At 43.1% G+C, this 19,769-nt stretch overlaps 2 protein-coding genes across 2 annotated transcripts in view; both read right to left on the reverse strand.

Moving 5' to 3' along the window:
• lig1 (ligase I, DNA, ATP-dependent) overlaps positions 1 to 13,722 on the reverse strand; it is a 41,067-nt gene extending 27,345 nt beyond the window's left edge. Inside the window, exons 1-10 of the mRNA XM_069511141.1 lie at positions 13,060 to 13,722; positions 12,526 to 12,594; positions 11,918 to 12,098; positions 9,859 to 10,024; positions 7,958 to 8,095; positions 6,404 to 6,763; positions 6,118 to 6,226; positions 4,507 to 4,593; positions 1,412 to 1,468; positions 508 to 566 (exon numbers count right to left, since the gene is read on the reverse strand). Of these exons, the coding sequence (XP_069367242.1) occupies positions 508 to 566; positions 1,412 to 1,468; positions 4,507 to 4,593; positions 6,118 to 6,226; positions 6,404 to 6,763; positions 7,958 to 8,095; positions 9,859 to 10,024; positions 11,918 to 12,098; positions 12,526 to 12,594; positions 13,060 to 13,076 (1,243 nt within the window). The 5' untranslated portion in view covers positions 13,077 to 13,722. The remainder of the gene's footprint in view (positions 1 to 507; positions 567 to 1,411; positions 1,469 to 4,506; positions 4,594 to 6,117; positions 6,227 to 6,403; positions 6,764 to 7,957; positions 8,096 to 9,858; positions 10,025 to 11,917; positions 12,099 to 12,525; positions 12,595 to 13,059) is intronic.
• Positions 13,723 to 14,543: 821 nt separating this feature from the next.
• Positions 14,544 to 19,538, reverse strand: LOC109639134 (ETS domain-containing transcription factor ERF-like). Its single transcript, XM_069511643.1, has 6 exons — positions 19,511 to 19,538; positions 18,875 to 18,932; positions 17,559 to 17,825; positions 17,028 to 17,148; positions 15,824 to 15,902; positions 14,544 to 14,991 (listed from the first exon to the last, which is right to left on the reverse strand). Exons 1-6 carry the CDS (start codon positions 19,536 to 19,538, stop codon positions 14,681 to 14,683), a joined length of 864 nt encoding a protein of 287 aa, XP_069367744.1. The 3' UTR covers positions 14,544 to 14,680.
• Between the last annotated feature and the right edge of the window lie 231 nt (positions 19,539 to 19,769).

Below are 19,769 nucleotides of genomic sequence, written 5' to 3' on the forward strand. Positions count from 1 at the left end.
CACAGAAACACAATCTCAAGACACCACCAAACACCTGACTGCTCGCTCACACAGCCACAGAAACTCAGACAGACAAACTCATAAACTCAAACATGGACGCACAGACACAGAAACACACTCACACACACCTACAGGGAAAGAAATACTCACAGACACATCATCAAACATAAATACAAACACACACACACACACACACAGAGAGCGAAATAAACACACCACTAAAGCACACACAAAGTGAGACACAAACATGGCCCCATGCGTTCACAAATAACACCAGACAGAAGCTCAGACACTCACAATCAAAAACGCACACTATCGGAATCTCACAGGTACATACTCGCACACAAACACACACACAAACACACACACACATCAATGAACTGACTCATCCTCCCACTTTTATGTGCGACCTGGCTTCATCATCGTCTCCTTGATAGAGTGGCTGGCAGCCAGCTGCCCGTGTAGCTACATCAGCATGCATTATGGGAGAGATAAAACACCATTTACCTGGAGAGAGCAGCAGCACAGAGCGGAGCAGGTTTGACAGTGTCTCGATGTTTCTCAGCCTGGGAGGAGACAGGGATTGCGTTGAGAAAAGGAAGACGGGTTAAATGAATTTTAAAGCTATTCTGTAAATACTGGGAGGCGGGAAATGAGATTTGTCTGGAGGTTTTAATCAGAAATGGAGGTTCGGGAGGCGAATGAACACTGTACATCACCTGCAGAAGGTGGGGAAAAATACAGTCAAGTCATTACCAGGATGTTTGTCATTTGATATCCGTAAAAGATGAAATGAAAGAGTCGGTAAAATGTGTTTTCAATGTGTTCGTAAGAGCCTTTAGTTTCAAATCATCCCTTATAAAAAAATATCTAGGTTCCTGAGCCGCTGTTCAGACATGTTAATATCCACCTGAGCGATCCAATCACAAGTGGGCAGCACTAAACTCACATTTTTATACCAGGCATTAAAACGCCTCCTGAATGTGTCTCCTGGGACCACTTGTGATTGGATCTCACTTCCGTGCTCTGGGAAGAGTCACAGTGAAACTGAAGTGGGTCGCTCGTCTCGGGGCGCGTCGACCGGAGCTCCGTCCACTCGTGATTAGATCACTTACGGTGGATGTTTATACCAGGTCTGAGAATCACATGTATTTACCTCCTCATTTGTTTTTTTTAGCCCGAGTTTTAAATAAGTGAATAAAAATCCAAATTAAATTCCCTCACTTTTCCTGGCTCAGACATTTCTCTAATCATATTCCAGGAAATCCCAGCAGAAAGCCTGAGTGGTAATTTCGTAAAACTGCTTTGGTTTATGTCGACGCTTTGAATATTTAGCGATCACTTTCTCCCAAATGGCATTCACCTCAATGCGGGAATAGAAGATCTCTTTTCCTCCATATGGAGCGCTTACCTGCCAGAGTCCTCTTCAATCTTCTCAAAGGTGCGAGCCACAGCCAAGTACGGCACTCTGGAGAGTGATGAGCATGTCGTTAGCAGGCGAAGCATCCGCACAGACACATTTTAACATTCACAACGTTTAGCTGACACTGACAATTAGTGCAACGGTGGATCGAGCTTTGATTCTGGGTCTTAAAAACTCCACGAGAGCAAACCGCAGGGAGGACAAAGGTCAGAGCTGCCGAGGTGGAGAACCCTGTGTCCTTACACTGATTGATGTGTAAAAAAATATATGTTATCATCTGATAGGGTTTCTTTTTTCTGAAACTTTCTGTAGAGCTACGTCCAGAGAAAGATTTAAATGCATTTAAATATTGTAAATACTTTCTCTGTTGATACCTGGGATCTATTCTCAGACCCCTGCTCCATAATAAAAGCAAATCTCTATGTATCTGTATAATAGTTAGTGTTCAGGGACATCAGCCACCAGCTGTTTGATTTTGTTATAGAGGTAAAACGTACTCGGATCATTTTTGTGCATCAGTGGCGGCGCCCACGTCACGTCTTAGTCCGACGCTGCGATTATAACCTGTAGTGTCGGCTTTACACAGCAGAGCTCGACCCAGACAACATTTTTCTATGTGACCGTTTGCTTTTTCTCTCCGAACATGGCCCGACTTGTCCGGCTCGGTTCGATAGTCACGCTCTACAGCGGTCGCATCCCAGAGTCTTATCACATGATGAGGAGATCTTTGATTACCGCCGCAGTCTGGGTTATTTAACATGGAACACAAATTCAAGTGCAGCAGAAGCGTGAGGCCGTCTGCTGTGAAATCTGATGTTCAAGGTCTCACTCGGTGAAAGCTGTGCCGACACTGAGCATGCACACTTCTTTTTCTTGTGAAATCTCCGCTGTGATCCGTGACACAGGTGTTGCTGTGAAAACGTCGGCATCTTTTTTTCTGCACATGTGCAAGCCTCAGTATGGACATTGCACCGGAACATACATCTAACAGCTTTCAACATTTGTTTTCTTTTGGTTTGGAGTGAGTGGATGTTGTTTATTTGAAATTCTGGAAGCCAGAATTGATTTAATTATACAAAACTAAACATTTGAAAGTCAATTCAGTGACTTTTCTGAGAGTGACGCGATACCTCAAACTGCTTAGAAGCAGAAAGCTCCATCTGGTATTCAAAGCAGGTCAAAACAAACCAAACCCATGACACAGTACAGTAGTTGACTCCAGCCTGAGCTCGGTATAAGCAGCATGATTTGCACTACGGCCTTGATGTAAAATTCCACTTCTTTTTTCCACTTGGCAGCCCTGAAATTTTCATCTCTTCAGAGTTTCTTTCGGGTAGTTTGAGTTAGAGACAAAAAAAACTCCTCTAATTTAATCACAACTGTCACTGTTACGTCTCAAATCTTGACTCTTTGGTGGGTGGGTTAGCTTTGGGCCTTTTTTTTTTTTTTTATCCTGATTTGACAATCAGAAGTGGGACATTAAAATGAATATTGACAAAGACAAAGAGTGGATTTAGTCAATCCACACTGATACCCCCTCCAGCTTTGTAATTACCAGAAATGTCAAAAATCCATGATAATCAATCAGACGACATCTTGTTGAAATAACGGTCTGTGGCAAATAGAGAGACGGGCTGTGATTGATGTATTTACCTTAGGATCATATTCTCCTTTACAGGAAGAACAAAAACACTTCAATTCATGCCAATAAATAAGGTCATTCAATACTTGCAATTCACTTAGAGCAATTTATTTGTGTTCCCTGAGACGGCAGCATCTCCGTCACCTAACAAATAGTCTTGGCTTTCACTTATTGTCTGGCTGGGCGTTTTTATTAGTCTGGGATGAAAACATGTTTTAACCTCTTAAATTTGAAGTCTCGATCAAGTGGGCACTGCCCTGTAGTGTGAGAACATCACACACGGTTCCGAGGCCTCTCGAAAAACATTGACACAATCTGGCCTCTTCTGGAACACGTCAAACATCGTCTTCAAGCTGCTCTTTTGTATTTTCTCCGTTCTCCATGTTTCCCGTTCAAGAGATTCGATTTGGTGTGTGTGTGTGTAGATGAGTTATGTTTTTTTGCAAAGTGTTAAATATGGTTTGTAAACTAGAAGACATTTCGACAGCTGGAGCAATATGTTTAACAGCCTGAGCGAGAGGCGGCAGGACAACCTGGACCGGCTGCCTGTTCATCACAGAGCAAACATACACAGAGAGAACAGCAGATCCGCGCCAACACTTACACCTGTGGGGCAATTTAGAATCTCCAATTAACTTAAACTGCAGGTCTCTGGACTGCGGCAAGAAGCTGTGGAAGGCCCTTGTCGGCTGACAGGTTCGAATAATAGACTTTGAATAAAGATGGATGATGTGTCCGTACACATAATAAGCTAAAATATCATGTACGCAGGTGCAAACATCTCGCGCTGTTGGGATCATTTGGAATCAGAGTGAAGCCACGGATCGACATGCACTCGACCAATCGTGAGTTAGTCTCAGCTGTCAGTCACGATGTTCCCCTCTGTTTCAGTAGCATCAGATAAATACTTAAAACCAAACTTATCAGATACAGTCTGTGACTAAATGTACAGTCTACGGTTCGAACCCAGAACCTTCTTCACGTTCTACCCACTGCACCACCGTTTGTTCAAGTTACCCCAGAGGAACACGGGTGTCGGTCTTATTTTTTTCATGTAGCCTCTAAAATAAAGGATTTGTTTCTTTTGCACCGTCACAAAGCAGCGTGCGTCGACTTCTCAGCCCTTTTTTTTTTTTTATGAACGTTGATTATCAGTGCAAAAAGAGCAACTGTTCTGTGTCACACAGTTGTCAGATCCAAGAAGCACTCCCTCATCTATTTTTCATTTCCAGTTAAAAAATAGATTTGAGAGATTTCTAAAAAAGTGAGCAGCTTCTAACATCCTTAAATATTCTGACAGAGTTAAAAAAAAAAACATTAAATTCCATGATACACTGAAAATACCACAACCACTGCGAATCCGCAACAAGGATATTCAATCAGCACATTTAACCATCAGGTGAGTGGCGAGCAGAGAAAGCAAAAATTAGGGTCGACTTACCTCTGGCCCTGCTTCCAACAGGCGTGGTCCACAGGATGATATTTGGGCCTGGACGGATCGTAGTCGCTTTGTCCCGAAGTTGACTCACTGAGGAAAAACGTCGAAGGGAGACAGAGCAAATTAGTGTCAAACTGAACGGTGGTGACAGCTGTTCCAGACACTGAAGCCGACGCCAACGTCTTCGTTGACAGGAAGTCACGCACACCATTATCATGACAATGAGATACTTTGAAATGCAACAAGACTTTTGGAGGCTAAAAGTTTCACTGCGGACTTCACACTGGAAGAGGCTGAACTACAGCAAAGTTCATGTCAGAATGAAAAAGCTTAGGAAAAGTTCAACATCGTGAATAGAAGTGAAATTCCAACGTCTAATTTATTCCTGGATAAAACTCCAACAGGACATTGAAGTTGTTTTACTCACAGAAACATTATCGTCTGAATTCATCACCAGCATCAGTGAACTTTCCTTTTTCATGTCATGCCTATCACTCCTACACTGTCACACAAGAGGCAGTGATGAAATAATAAATAGTTAGAGGGATGAAAAAATGCATTTCCTCTCGTCTGGGGCTATAAATAGTTTGTGTATGAAATGGTTAACGTGACCTCAAAATGACAAAGCAGTAACACGCTGCTGCTGCTTCTGGTTTATTCACACGTGATAAAAGAACAATGCGTATCAAACGCATTATGGTAATACCGATAATAAATAAATGCACTTTACGAAGTGTCAGCAGACACTGACGTCTATTTAATTTAATCTAAAGTGATTAACAGTCATGTCGGTCACTTCATCAACTAACAGCTAGAATCAAAATATGGAAATAATCATTTGGGGGAGTAGTGCATGGATTCCAGAGGGGTCGAAGGTCGGGGCTAGCTCACGTGCACCACGAGGACGAATAAATGATTCAGTGGATCTGAGAGGACGCAACCCGCTAAAGACCCTTTAACCACCAAGTGTACAGACAAGAAAACAGAAGACAAACGTCCGTCCTCTGAACTCTAAGAATCCTGACTCATTCTTCACTGACGTCAAGTCTCCGAGGGCGCTGGACCGCGAGGGTCTGAGATCTGCTCCGAGACCTCACGTGTTTCCATGGAGATAAACGGAAATCATTGACCCTGTAACGGTTCTTAATGATATTGATTCTGGCAACTAACAGCAGCAGTGAAGACCCCCACACCACAGAGGGCAAATAACTTTACTTCATCTAGTTTGAGTTTGGAAACAGCATTAGATTCTGGGGCTTAATGTTGGTCCCTAGAAAACAAATCCCACATCTTACTTTTCACCGTCGCTGTTCCTCCTTCGTAGAGAGAAAGCAACGGCTGCACATTAGACTTCCTGTTTACACTGTACATGAACGGTCACTCTCGAGTGGATCGTTTTTAAAACAATGGATGAGGCCGAAGAGAACTTAAGAACTTTTGTGGATTTGATTAAATGTTGATTAGAACAGATCTCAGCTCTCAGCACTTTCCGGGACAAACACAATAAATCAGTGAGTGTGAAATTACGGTGACGGCCGGACAATAAGAGTAAAGAACAAACAGGCCGGTGGAAGGACTCAGCTGTTTTGCTTCCTTGTCGTGTCCTTTCCTTACCTCTTTGTGTCTTTACTCTCCTCGGCTGAACTCTTCCTCTCTGCACTCGTCTTTTTCTCTCCTTCATTCTTCTCTGCTTTCTCCGTCTTCACTGCAACTTTCCTGGGAGCTATTTGGAAAAAAATAAATAAAATAAAATAGATAAATAAAAGAAGAAAGAAAGGTGAGGGTGGAGTGGCTGGGCAGAGCAATAATTTGCCATCTTTCCTAACTGATAAAAGCAAAGACATGTTTTCTATTTTTTTTTTTTTGTGCAAGCGCGGAGTTATGCAAATTCTTTCCTCACCAAAGAAACTGCTGATGGGAGCTTTCTTGGCCGGTTCCTTATCTTTCTGCTCTTTTGCTGTTTGACTTTTTGGGCTCTCTTCTCCCTCTCGCGTGTCCTTTTCCACCACCTCCTTCTTGGCAGTGGCAGGCCCTTTCTCATCATCGGTCTCCTCCTTTGCTTCATTTTTCTTTTCCGCCCCCTCAGCTTTCTTTTCTCTCTCACCGCAGCTCTCTCTGTCCGCTCGCCTCTCCTCTTTGGCCTTCTCTCCGTCCTCTTTCTTCTTGTTCTCCACCTCTTCATCCTGGCTGTTAGTCGCGGTCACTGCCTTTTCAACGTCTTCTTCCTTTGCTCCCTCCTCCATGGGGTCACCGGCGTCCCCTACACAGGGCGAATCAGAAAGGGAGTGGAGTTATTGAAGAGATAAATGCCAGCAAGTTTTCTGAGGGTGACCCAGTTTTTTTTTTTTTTTTTGGAATATGGTTTTCATTACAAGAGTCTTCTTCAATAAATGCCGCCGGTTATATTTCAGAAGTTTCCTTTTCACCCGAGTGAGTCAGGAGAGAGAAATGACTATTGACAAACTTGTAGCACAGAGTCCCAGGAGACAAAGCTTGGATCACAAGGGCCGGACATGAAACTTTAATTTTCTTATCCACACATTACAATGACTTGTAGCCTGGACAGGTGAATCCAGCTGTCACCTCTGGTGTCATGACAATCAATTTTAGAAAAGAGAAAAGGGCCAATGGTCTGTCTGCTGTGTTTGGGTACGTGCATGTGTTGCTCAATAAAACATCAGGTTTAAAAACTTTCACCACATGGACTCATCCAAAATACAATTATCATTTAGTCGAGAAGAAGAATAAACAATTAGTTTAACTAACAATTTAACAAAGAGAAAAGCTGCAAATCCTCATGTTTAAGAAGCTGGAACAAAAGGATATTTGGGATTTTAGTTAATAACCAGCTTAAAGGTTTAACAAATTCTGTTGCAATTTTCTTCCAATCAATCAATTGACTCATTATATTTCAGCAGCTGCTTTTCTGTCAAGTAAATAAAAACAACGCCACTGGTTTGTGTTGCCCTTGGATGTAATTAATTGGGATATAAGTGGCACTTAATGTTCCATCATACTTTCTGAAAAATAAGTTTAATGTAATTTTGAATTATTGTTTTTGCCTCCAGAAATGTGCATCTTGATTAATTAAATTGTGACCGGAGGGTTAGAAACTCCTTTTAACTCTGACGTGAATTTCTATGAGAGGACATCAGTTTAAACCGGCTCCATTTGTAAACATATGATTTCATATAGTTCAGTTTAGTTTTTTCTTATTTCAATTTGGATTAAAAAGTACAAGATGGAAATTAAAATTAACAGTATAATCATCATGATTTGAAAAATGAAACTTAATGAGCCGTTTGTTGGTTTTTTCTTTTTACCATGTGTCCTATGTGTTTGTGCAAAATCCAAATATTTTCGACAGGCTCTGGTAAATTTTAAATCCTCCCTAAGTCTCTCCAGTCATGCAGGAGCTGTACTCTGCAAACAGACTCCTGAAGTGAGGGCGTACCTGCACTGTTGGCGACGGGCTCCATGCGGGGTCGTTTATTTAGCTGACCCCGCTCCTCCTCTGCCTCGGCCTCGTCTTTCTGACTCTCGCTGCCGCTCTTGCTCTCGTCGAGCTTCCTCTTGGGGAACATCTTTCTCGCTGCACACGTCAGAACGAGCATTAAATTAAAAGAAAGGATGGGGGAGAAGTGAGAAGCATCCCGACTGAAATCACGATCAAACAGAGAGAATGTGGAGATGAAAACAGGACGAGCCTGCTCCCTCACTGCAGATGTAGGGCAACGCAGAAAAGAGAATCACAGATACATACTTTACTAATGAAAAGACTAATTCCATCCTGAAAGACACCACGCAGCACAGCCGCTTATACTTCCAGTGTAATTTCCTGTGCAGTAATGTTGCTGGAGGGAGATTTTGGTTTAAGGTTCCACATCCACCCGTGTGTTTGTCCTTGTTAAGGTTCCAGCGCAGGTAGTGGGGATGTTTTCCTTCAGATATCATAATGAAAAGATTAACCCGGGACATTAAGAATGCAATTACTGGTCAAATTAGGGTGTTACTTTTAATGTGATGTTGTTCTTCAGCTGTGATGGTGCCAGGGATCCTATTGTGATAACACACCGCTGCTGAGAGCAAACGCTGCAGTCACCAAACACAAAGAGAACGGGATGATGAAAAGAGAACGAGCCACTTGCCTCACTGCAAAAAAAAATAGGATGAAGGAAGGAAAGTGAGGAAGGAGGTGCTTCCCAAATGAAAACAAATCTGCAATACAAGAAAACTGTGCCGCTGGAAAGAGCTTCGATTCTCTCAACATCTGAGGTGTGACAGAGGCAGCTATTAAAAAACTCAACTTATAATAAGTTGGCCATTTGAATTCATATGCATTGTTTGCAGTTAGACACACAAACATTTAGTTTGAAATGTTCAGATAAAAACCTCAGAGTTTTCATGTCACCGTGACCTCCAGGGTGCACTCGGGCAACTGGGTTGAGAATGTGAAAAAAAAAAAAAGAACAACGCTGTGTCTCTCTGGCAGAGAACAGCGGATTGCTCTCTCTCCGACGTGGGCGTGAAGGACTTTAACTTTGTCTGGGGATGTTCATGAGAGAGAAGAGAAAGAGAGCGGGAGATGGACACGCAGATCGGTGTGGCGTCGGCAGTAATGTGGACCAGACTGTTGCAGGAAAGGAGGAGATGAGGCGAGGCAATGCTTTCGATTAACCAGTCGATCGTGGAGCCTGTGGCCTCCATGACCTGATCTCAGATAAGCTGGAGACAATATATATATATATATATATTATGCATAAAAACAGATATAAAATAATAAACACATATGTTCAGTCCTGTTTTTTTTTTAAAAGACAGTTACTGAAGCCTGCAAAAATGAAAACTGAGCCAAATTAACAGATAATCAGGAACAATTAAAAGATGAGTTGCTCTGCTGGTTCCATTACGGACCAGTCAGCAGAAACGATGCAGCGCAAGATAATGTAGCATTAACATAATCGTCAAACTGAAAACACACACAGGACAACGATGATATGGGCTGGAGCGGACTGATGAGACAAATGACACAAGAGTGAAGCATCATCTGGTCGAGTGGTCGTCAATCTAAAGGTCGAGACCCCCCCCCCCCCCTCCAGAGTAGAAAGTGTATTTTGCATCTCATGCACTCAGCTTGTGATAAATGTCTTGTATTTCGGAATAATGTAGGAATAATGAGTATTTGGAGCCATTAGGCTCCTGCTAAGATGTAATCATATAAATTGCTCGAGGATAGAAAAACATCACTCTCGGTTGGAGTCAAAGTTCAAAACGCTGCAGCTCGAGAGGAAAAGTTGAGAATCTCACTGAAAAAAAAAAAAAAAAAAAAAAAATCCAATACGATCCGATACTGACCTGTCTTACGTTTAACAATCCCAGACGGAGAGGTGGAGTTCGGTGTGCCGGGGGTCCCCGGTGAAGCTGACGAGGCCGGGGTGGCTGGAGTGGCTGGTGTTACAGGGGTGGCTGGGGCTGGGGGTGGAGACAGAGGGGTGGGGACTGCCTTGAACACATCGTCCTTCTGAAAAAAGGAAAAGCAGATGAATTAATGATCCTTGTAAAAAAAAAAAAAAAAAAGAGGCAGCAAATCCTTACGTGGCGTCTTCAGACAAAGCTAATGAGAGCATTCAGTTTGTTGGGAATAACAAAGAAAAGGAGCGTTCATTGGTTTATGGACACACAACGACCTTTGTTATGAGATGTCAGGAAGCAAATTAAGAAAAAAACTGAAACCTCAACAAAGCCTGTGAGGAAAAATGTCTCCGCAGTTTACAAAGCGTCGGGAAACGACACGGCGCCGCTGAATGACACAAACCTCCATCAGTGGGGGAAACAAGTCCGCTGTTCAATGAAGCACGTCGTTTAGTGAGGCCTGATGGAGAGAACATTACGGTGGGCGAGCTGGCAACGACGTCTAACAAAACAAGAACTAAGGCCTCGACATTAAATTCCTGAAAACACCCAATTAACCAACGTTGTAAACTTCCACAATCCCATTAATGAGCTTTAAATAACTTTTTATTTTGTCCGGCATCGCGGATGAAGCCCGCAAGCAAAATACAGCTTATTTTCATAGCAGTGATTCTCAACCAGGTTTTCTTCAGGTACATTCGATTTAGTTGCTCCATGAATATGAACGTAAGCGGAATTTGGATTCGTTAAAGTAAAGATAATATCCTAATATTTGTGTTTCCGACACAGACTGTTTTCAAACACACACTGTGGTTCAGATATGTTCAGGATGTGTGTGAGAGGGAAAATGTCCAACTCAGTTGCTCCAGGCATTTTGAAAACTTTTGATGCTGGGCCCTTTATTAAACATCCAAGTGAAAATACAGCAGGAAAACTGTGCTCCAACAAAGATATCAATTTATCCATTATTTCTATTATATGCTCTCCTGAAAACTTGTTGTTGCAATCGTGTTTGACTGAGATCACCTGCTGCCATCTTCAATTTCGAAAGACTAACTCCGGAAAATGTAGTAGTAGTAGTAGTAGTTAGTAGTAACCTGAATATAAAATATGAGTGTTGGACAGACATTAAAAAAATGTCCTCTAAAGTGGCCTACTTACCTTTTTACTGTCATCAATCGAAAGCTGATCGTCCTCTTTGACTGTCTGTAAATATGTGATCAGCTCGGCCTCAGTTTAAAATAACTGAGACACTGAAAAGGTTTTTTTTTTTTTTTTTTTTTTTTTTTAAAATAACAAAAAATACTTATTATCCATGAAAATAACCATCAGCCGCTGCCCTGCACTTATCTCCAGCGTGGCGATATTAGACTCCTCATGAAAAATAATGCGATCATCTCAACAGTGTGAAAGTGAAGCAGGATGGCTCCCGCTGACAAACATAATGAAGCCGTCACCATCTCTTCCCTCAATTATCAAATAATGAATCATGGCTGACATACTACAAACAAAATTAACGGCGCAGTTAAGAGAAGTGTTTATCAAACAGCAGGCGATTGAGCGACAGCTGATAATCAGGACTTTTCATTATGCAGCTTATTGATAAATGCGTTCTGCGTCGTCATTCTCCGCACAATTACCGCGCCTTTGTGTCGCGCTGTTTTTTGTTTTTTTTCCCATGTTGAATTAACAATAGGCCCTGATACGTCTCCAGGAGCTCTGACGGGCTCATTAGCTTCTGCTTGTGCAGGTTACAAAGTGGCTTCAGAACATTTGTTGAACATCACACTGTTTCGGTAACTTTCACATTGTGCGAGGAAACAGGACGCCCACTGGAAATTCATCTTCCGCAATTATAACATCGGGCGTTTCGTTATAAAAAAAGCGCGTCTGCTTTGTTTCCTTCACACAATGTGCTAGCATGAAAACGTCAATTTCTGTTTGCGCCAGCAGAAGCTGAGAAATTCCAGCTGATGCGTTGGAGTGCTTTGTTTTTTTTCACCTTTTCTGTTTTATCGGAGGATTCTTTGTCTCCTTGTCCCTTGACGGCAACTCGCTCTTTAACGACGGGCGCCTCGTCCTCGTCGCTGTCCAGGATTTGACGGCTGCGCTTGGCAACCTTCTTGATGGGGGAATCAGCGTCTGGCGCGCCGTTCTGCACCTTGAGAGGGCTCTTGACAGGTCTGGAGAGCGGCACGGTGATTTCACACATTTATAAGGTTTTACAGTGAAACGACAAGGATTTGAAAAAAAAAAAAACAGATAAAGTAATCAGAAGAAGAAGAAGAAGAAGAGATCATTACACGACGACTAATCTGTGAGAGCGAGTTCTGGGACACACTTTAAAAAGATTTTCATCAGACGAGGAAGCGGAGTGATTTCCTTTCATCGTGTCTTTTCAGAAAATAACGACTGGACACAGGAGTTTTTACAAAGTGACAGAGATTCACAGATAAAGTCAAACTATTAGCTCATCCACCGATGTGGTTAACTCGAACTAATCCTCATGTTTAGCAGGTGAAGGACGGACGACTCTGGAGATCAGACATTTACAGAACAGCAGCTTTAAACCACGTGTGAGAAGAGAAATAAGAAGTGAATCACTCTCACTTCTTCACTGGTGGATCCGTGGACTTCTTCTGAACATCCTTGTCTTTGCTCTTGGGCTGAAAGAAGGATCTGGTGGATGGAGGACAGGAAGTGACGCACAGATTGACAGCTCAAGGTGTGACGGACATTTAACATTCTCCACAGTCACGAGACAGAAGAAGTTTGAGGCTTTGCTAACACACACTGCGGGAGATTAAGCTAACTGATACATGAATCTGGATCTTTAACACGTTTGACACAGATGAAAAACACTGAACCACTTAGTTCTTGACTGAGTTTAGTGTGAGAACACAACAACAACACCACAACACAACGAGCTCATTTCTGCTAAAGCTAACTCTCTGTCGGTGACGTTAGGAGTCAACACTCGGCCGCACATCTCGTGCTAACACCCCTGCGGGAGATTTAAAGGCCTTTTAACACAAACTTTGAACACAACCGAGCTCGGGGTCACTTCATGCTAACACACACAGTCACAAGTCACCGAGCTAACGCTAGCTCCTAGCACAACAGGCACTTTAGCTAACTACTCACGCGATGCTCCGCTGCATGTTGTCGTCGATCTTCAGCTGGAAACCAAGAGTCACAGTGAAACACACAAACACACAAACACACACTGTCACTCAGACAGACACACAAAGTCCCGCGCTGCGCAGGCAACACACTGTTAGAATATTCGGCGCCAAAGTAAAACCTCGGCCGAAGATCGTTAAAGAGGGAGGATGAGTCACTCGTGAGGTAAAAATCCGAGCTGTTGTCTGACTGTTAATTCAGCCACTTAAAATATGCGCACGTGCTTAAAACCAGAGAATATAATGATAACAAATGATCGAGGTGTAAATATCAAGTGAAATAATAACACAATTGATAAATCTTTTTATTGTATTTACATTATTCATGTTACACACATCTATGTGTAAAGTGACTGCGAGGACACAGACAGGATGCTTGTATGTGTTTGTCCCACTTTTCTGTCCCTTTGATAATCCTCCAGATTTCAACGAAGCAGAAACAAATGTCTTCATGTTCGTAAACTCACAGTGAACTCGTGGCTTTACAATCCTCTCATGCAAAGAGGCAGGAAGCCGGATGCTTCCTGCCTCTTTGCATGTTCTTTGGACAAATGTCAAATAAATGAGACACACACGGTGCAACACTTATACAGACACATGTGCACACACACTCCGTACCTTACAGCTCATCAGCAACGAATGTCCCACTGTACATTTGGATGTGTACAGTTTTAGTTTTGTATTTATCTTTTTACACTGAGCTCTTTCTACGTTGCTTTCATTTTAATTTAACCATTGCACTGCTGAGCTGAGCGGTTTCCTGTCGTCCAACATCTTTAGTTCAACTGTTGATAAACTTGCACACGACGAATAAAACCTGAAACTTGTTTGTGATCCTCAAAGAACAGGTTCATCAGAACTTATTAAAAGTGGAGGAACACATTTTAAAGTTTACATTTGCTTTGCTGCACAATCTGAACCCGACAACCACAACACATCTGCTCTCTTTGTTTTTGCAAGATGTCTTAGAAACAAGCACTTGTGTTTTCCAACTAAACCGACTCAGGACGACTGAAGTTAAAGATCAATCAGAGTGGCACATCTTTATTTTTTGCACATCTCGGCGCCGACTCTTTCCCGGGAAAGTGAGCTGTGGAAACATGGTGTGAATTCACAGCTGCTGCCCCCTGTCGCCTCGGAGCGGAACTGACCTGATGCTGTGGAGAAGGCTGGAGGTTTCACTGTGTGTGTGTGTGTGTGTGTGTGTGTGTGTGTGTGTGTGTGTGTGTGTGTGTGTGTGTGTGTGTGTGTGTGTGTGTGTGTGTGTGTGTTGCGACACAAGCAGCTGAATAATGTGCGTTGAGTGCTCTGCTTTATTTACTCCAACACAAGTGCCACGTTGTTAATTGTTTACAAGTGAGATTCCCGAGCCACCGAGGCCTGAAACAGAACAGCAGGGTTCCTCAACACGTCTATTAAAAAAACACAACATTGTCCAACTCAATAAATACGAAGTCTGTGTGTATCCAACCACAGGAAGTGATGAATTAACTACTCAAAACAACACAAAAAGAGTGTGTGTGTGTGTGTGTGTGTGTGTGAGGAGGAAACACAGTCCATCTGTCACAGTTGTTTCTTCTCCTTCACTCCCTCTCCCCCAAGTGAGGGTCACTCCTCGTCCTCCTCTCCTCTCCTTGACCGGCGCTCTCCCTGGCTGCACCGAGCAGACTCCGACTGATGTGGCTCAGATCCCACCCTGCGGGGGTCTTGTGCTGCCAGCCCGTGTGGCGGGCCGAGGCGAGAGACGGGACGGCCCTCAGCTCCCTCAGGTTGCCCCCTGAGGGACGTGCAGGGGCGGAGATGAAGGGGAAGGGGCCGTGGAGGGCCCGGGGGGTCGGGATGGGCTTGGGGAGGCAACACGGGAGCAAGAAGGGGTGAGGCACAGGAGGGGCTGCTGTCATGGAAACAGAGAGGGAGTCACATCAGCCACAAGTTGTATTTGATTTGATCTAAAACACAGTAGAATTGTTCTTAATTAATAATATCACAATAAATAAATAATAACATCTAAATAGTAGATCTCCAGTCGTGCAATTTTTAAACTAGACATGATTACATTTATTCATCCAGAGAACCAGACATATTCTACAAGGTCAAGGGCGAATGTTTTATATTTGAATCATTTCCAGTCACTGACGTCCTCTTTCACTTTTAAATCAATTCAGAGGGAGAGGACGCTGAGTTCTTTTGACGTTAAAGAAATCAGCAGCAAGTGTTTAACCATGAGTAATGTGAGGGAAGAGGAGGGAGACGGGGATCGTCTTGGTGATTCCCAAAAACAAAAGTGGCTGAAAAACATTAACTTTGAGAAAGTAAATTCAGTGGATGTCATTTCCACCACAGTCCTCTTATAAAACCAACATTTAAATTCACTAGATGCAGAAGTTTACGTGGATCTGTACGAAACTGCAAACACCTTATCATCCGTGAATGATTCCCTGGGGACATTTGGTCAAAATGTTGAAAACGCTCTTATCTCACAATGTTAAAGAAAGTGGGAAACAAATCCTGGATCCACAACAATATCTAAAAGATTCTCTCCTGAACACATCTGTCCCCCAATTTTTATAGAAATCAGTACAGTGGTTTTTGCAAAACTAACAAACGAACATAAAAACGTCCCATGGATCAATCCATGTGAGACAGTGAGACAGTGAGACAGTGAGACAGTGAGACGTGGATGCAGCAGCTGCTCAGAGGAAAACCTCCGGCTGGTGTTTTCTTACCTCTGTCCATCACTGCTCCTCCACACAGAGGGAGACCACCCTCAGCAGGGAGCAGAGGGAAGGGGAGGCTCTGTACCAGCTGCAGGACGGACAGACGGACGGATGGAGGACGAGATGGAAGGAGATGAGTTGAAATGGGAACATGGATCTCTCAGTGCAACACAGACTCATGAGACGTGCACAGAATTTCCCGAACAGCAGGTAGAGATCTGGATTTTTTAAAATTGTTTAACTAATTGAATATGCTGTGGATGAGGAGGCTGGAAAATGAAACACCTCAGCGAGACACATGATTAAGGCGTTAATCACGTTCTCAGCAGGAAGGTGCTCCTGATATGTTTCACACTCGTGGCCTCGTTGAAAAATTGAAAATGTTAAGAACATAATTAAACAGGAGTTTTATTCCAATCTGCTGAAAACTGTGTATTTTAAAATGGAGTGTACAAAACAACTCTCAGTCATGTGATTTCACTGAAACACGCTGAGTCCCCTCGACATTCGAGGATCCGTCTGTTGGTTTCATACGAAATGATAAAGTTTCAGTAATGATTTCTATTCGACTCAGTCAAATTCATATTAAATGATAAAGCTGAAGAAATGTTTTAATTAAAGTTGGGTCAGGTTCTTTAAAATATCAAATAATAATGGAAAGAAAATATTTTTTATAAAACTCTTCTTAAAGAAATATACACACGTTTTATGAAACTGGATTTTTTTTAAAAACTGTTCAGGAGACGATTTTAAACAAAATGATTCGTGAGAAATCCTTAAAGCAACAGTGTGTAACTTCTACTGAGCAACAGCGCCCTCTGCCGCCACATGCTGGGATTCATTCTGTTTTTATCTGTGTCCGAGTGATTCAGTCGTTTAGAGTCTATTAATGTGGACGTTACCCACGATCCCCGGCTTCCTGAGCGAGAAGAGCCGCAACAAAACTTCACATTTTCAAAGTTTGCTGTCTCAGTGTTTTGAACTGATCGCAGATCAGCTTCACTCGTCAACTGTCTGGAGCCGATCGTGACAGTCGAGGCCGAGACTCTCCGTCGGTTCTTCTCACAGGAAATCGAACCGGAGTCACAGAGAACAGACGCTCAGGGAGTGATGTCACACTCAGACATCAAACCTAAATTTAAGGTGGAACGTTGCACAGTGTTGCTTCAGGGTGGAGAGAGAGAGAGACGAGACGTGAAGACGAGTTAATGACCTGATGACTCGCTGCCGGTGGAAATCCTGGATAATTCACCAGGATGAGTTTGCTGAAGTTGAACTTGTAGGTGAATCGTTTCCCTTTGGTCTTGTGCAGGATGCGTTTGTTGTAGTAGTATCTGGAAGTAAAGTGTTTTCTGTGTGAGATCACAGTGTGTGTGTGTGTGTGTGTGTGTGTGTGTGTGTGTGTGTGTGTGTGTGTGTGTGTGTGTGTGTGCACTCATGCTCCTGCAGGGCTCTTCAGATTGAAGTGCTTCCTGAATGGCGTGCATTGCATCTGTGGCTGTTTTAGATTTTTAAAATTTAATTTGACAACATATGTCGGCGAGGAGCACGATTTATTTACAGCTTCAGCCTGAGGGAGAAGCTGCACACACACACACACACACACACACACACACACACACAGAGGGTTTCACACACTCCCAGTTAAAGAGCTGTGACAGGCTGTGGTTTATGTGTGTGTGTGTATATTTAATACATGTGAGCATGTCTCTGTGAATTCAACAGCATCACTGGTGGATTGTACCTGAGCGCCCGGCTGAGCTTGTCGTAGTTCATGTGCGGTTTGCCCTTCCTCTCCCCCCACAGCCTGGCCAGCCTCTCGGGGTCCCGGATGACAAACTCGCCCCACTCCCCTCCCCAGCCGATGGCCCCCCCCTCGTCCCGGCCCAGCAGCTCCAGTAAGAAGTGCCAGAGCTGAACCTGCCGGGAGCCTGGAGACCAGGCCGGCTTGTAGGCCCAGTCGGGGAACAGCACGGCTGCGGGGACGTGAGAGAGAAAATTACCGGCGAGTCTGTTTCAAACCAATTACAGCACAAATACAAATTTAACTGAAACTAGAGGCTGTTAACGAGAGTCATTTTCTTTAATGTCCTCAAGCACCAGTTGAGCAAAGAGACGCCAGAAAAAGAAGCAGCGACAGGATGACCTATAAAAAAAACAACGTTGGTGGATGTGTGGCATTTCCTGTTTTCATTTAAAAACCACTTCAAACGGATCTGTTTTAATCTGCGGCTGCTGCTCGTAGACAAGTCGGTGTTTACTTGACAAACCAACTCGTTTATTAATCTGATCATTTTAGGAAACCAGCACTTTTCTTGAGGCGTCTTTGTGTTCTGGTCTTTTATTTTGGTGCTGAATGTTGTTGGATCAACATAAAAAAAATGTTTGGTAACACACAAAGAAATTAAGATTTTTCAAACTAAAGTTAGAAAGTGTGTTCTTCAGGACTTCCTTTATTTTGTGATGTCACGATTGTACAGTCTCTACATTTGTTTTAACTTTATCTTTGTTAAATAAAAATGTCAACACAACATCGAGCTTCTGTCTCTGAGTTACAAGACAGAAAAACACAGAGCTGCAGAATCACTGGATGTCAGGAAGACAATATATAATATACAAGTTACAGTCTGTGGTGAGGCGAGGTGTTAAACTACACTCAGAAGGTTCACGGTCCTTAAATCACAAATACAAATAAAAACGATTTGCACGGAGCGATCCAAGACTGTGCGTGGTCGTCGTTTTGGTTTTTTTTAAAGGCTCAAACTTTGGGACACGATTCATCTCACAGCCATGTTTCTGTGGTTTTACACGTTTATTTTATCATTCTGCTGAAACACACACACACACACACACACACACACACACACACACACAAACTGCCAAGGATGAATAAATTATAACTCTTACATAAAAACCTAAATTCTCCCACACAAATGCCAGCCCACACACACACACATGTAAATCACCATGATACACACACACTCAGACACACACACTCAGACACAGACACACTCAGACACACACTCTCAGACACACACTCTCAGACACACACCGTCTTACTTCGACTCCAGTACGGTGATGAAAGGTGTCCGACTGAGGGGCTGCAGCTGCACTGCATCTGAAAGAAGAACAGCCCACGATGTGAGGTTTCCTTCATCACTATGATCGTCACCGTAATAAAGTCGCAGAGGTGAGAGGAGACAAATGAAATATTAATTAGTTGTCATGTGGTGTTAAATTATAAATCATCACAACAAAGCACGTACGCACTGTTTCTAATTCAGGCAGCTTGTGTTCTCTGCACCGACAAGAGGAAGTCGTCCTCACACGTATTCGTTTAATGACAAATCTAGAGCCAGAACAAAGACAGTCTCCACGCGGTGTTTCGAATCAGCATCGGTGGAAAAGTGAGTTTAATGTTAACAAATGTCTCTCAGAGCTTCACGTGCCTGGATTTACATTTACTGACACAGCAGCTGATGTGATTAGAGCAAATCCCAGATTTCTGCAGAAAGACAAACGTGTGAAAGCTTCATTTTCCCGACGGAGCATTTCGAATTTGCTATAATGTCTTTTTTTGTGTGTGTGTGTGTAACTTCATCCCACACACACACACACACACACAAACACACACAAGTCGTCCTCCCACTGACGCGATGACCTTCCCAGGCAACTGGAAGCAGCAGAGTCACCCACCATCTTCCCTGGGAGGCTGAAAACTCATCTCTTGTTAAAGTACTTCACGTAACCCCAACAACTGAATGATGCCCTCGTCCACAAGCTGTAATGTCCTCTTATCTGGGAGCTAAAAAAAGTCTCCTATTTTATTTCCTTCTCCCCGTGCACCACACACACACACACACACTCACACGATCAGAGCAGGGTCACAGGGACATTATCTGAAACCAGGAACACCGAGACTAAACCTGTTTTTCCTTTTGTGACTCAAGACCAT

This window comes from Paralichthys olivaceus, chromosome 16 (genome assembly GCF_024713975.1).
Source record: "Paralichthys olivaceus isolate ysfri-2021 chromosome 16, ASM2471397v2, whole genome shotgun sequence".
Taxonomy (NCBI): Eukaryota; Metazoa; Chordata; class Actinopteri; order Pleuronectiformes; family Paralichthyidae; genus Paralichthys; species Paralichthys olivaceus.

What these genes read in the sequence shown, in the direction of transcription:
- LOC109639134 (XM_069511643.1), bottom strand. Translation starts at nt 19,538, where the DNA reads ATGAGTTTTCAGCCTCCCAGGGAAGATG. An exon ending in TCAGCCTCCCAGGGAAGATG is followed by an intron (nt 18,933 to 19,510) that starts GTGGGTGACTCT and finishes TTCTTCTTTCAG; the next exon opens with ATGCAGTGCAGCTGCAGCCC. An exon ending in AGGAGCAGTGATGGACAGAG is followed by an intron (nt 14,992 to 15,823) that starts GTAAGAAAACAC and finishes TTTCCATGACAG; the next exon opens with CAGCCCCTCCTGTGCCTCAC.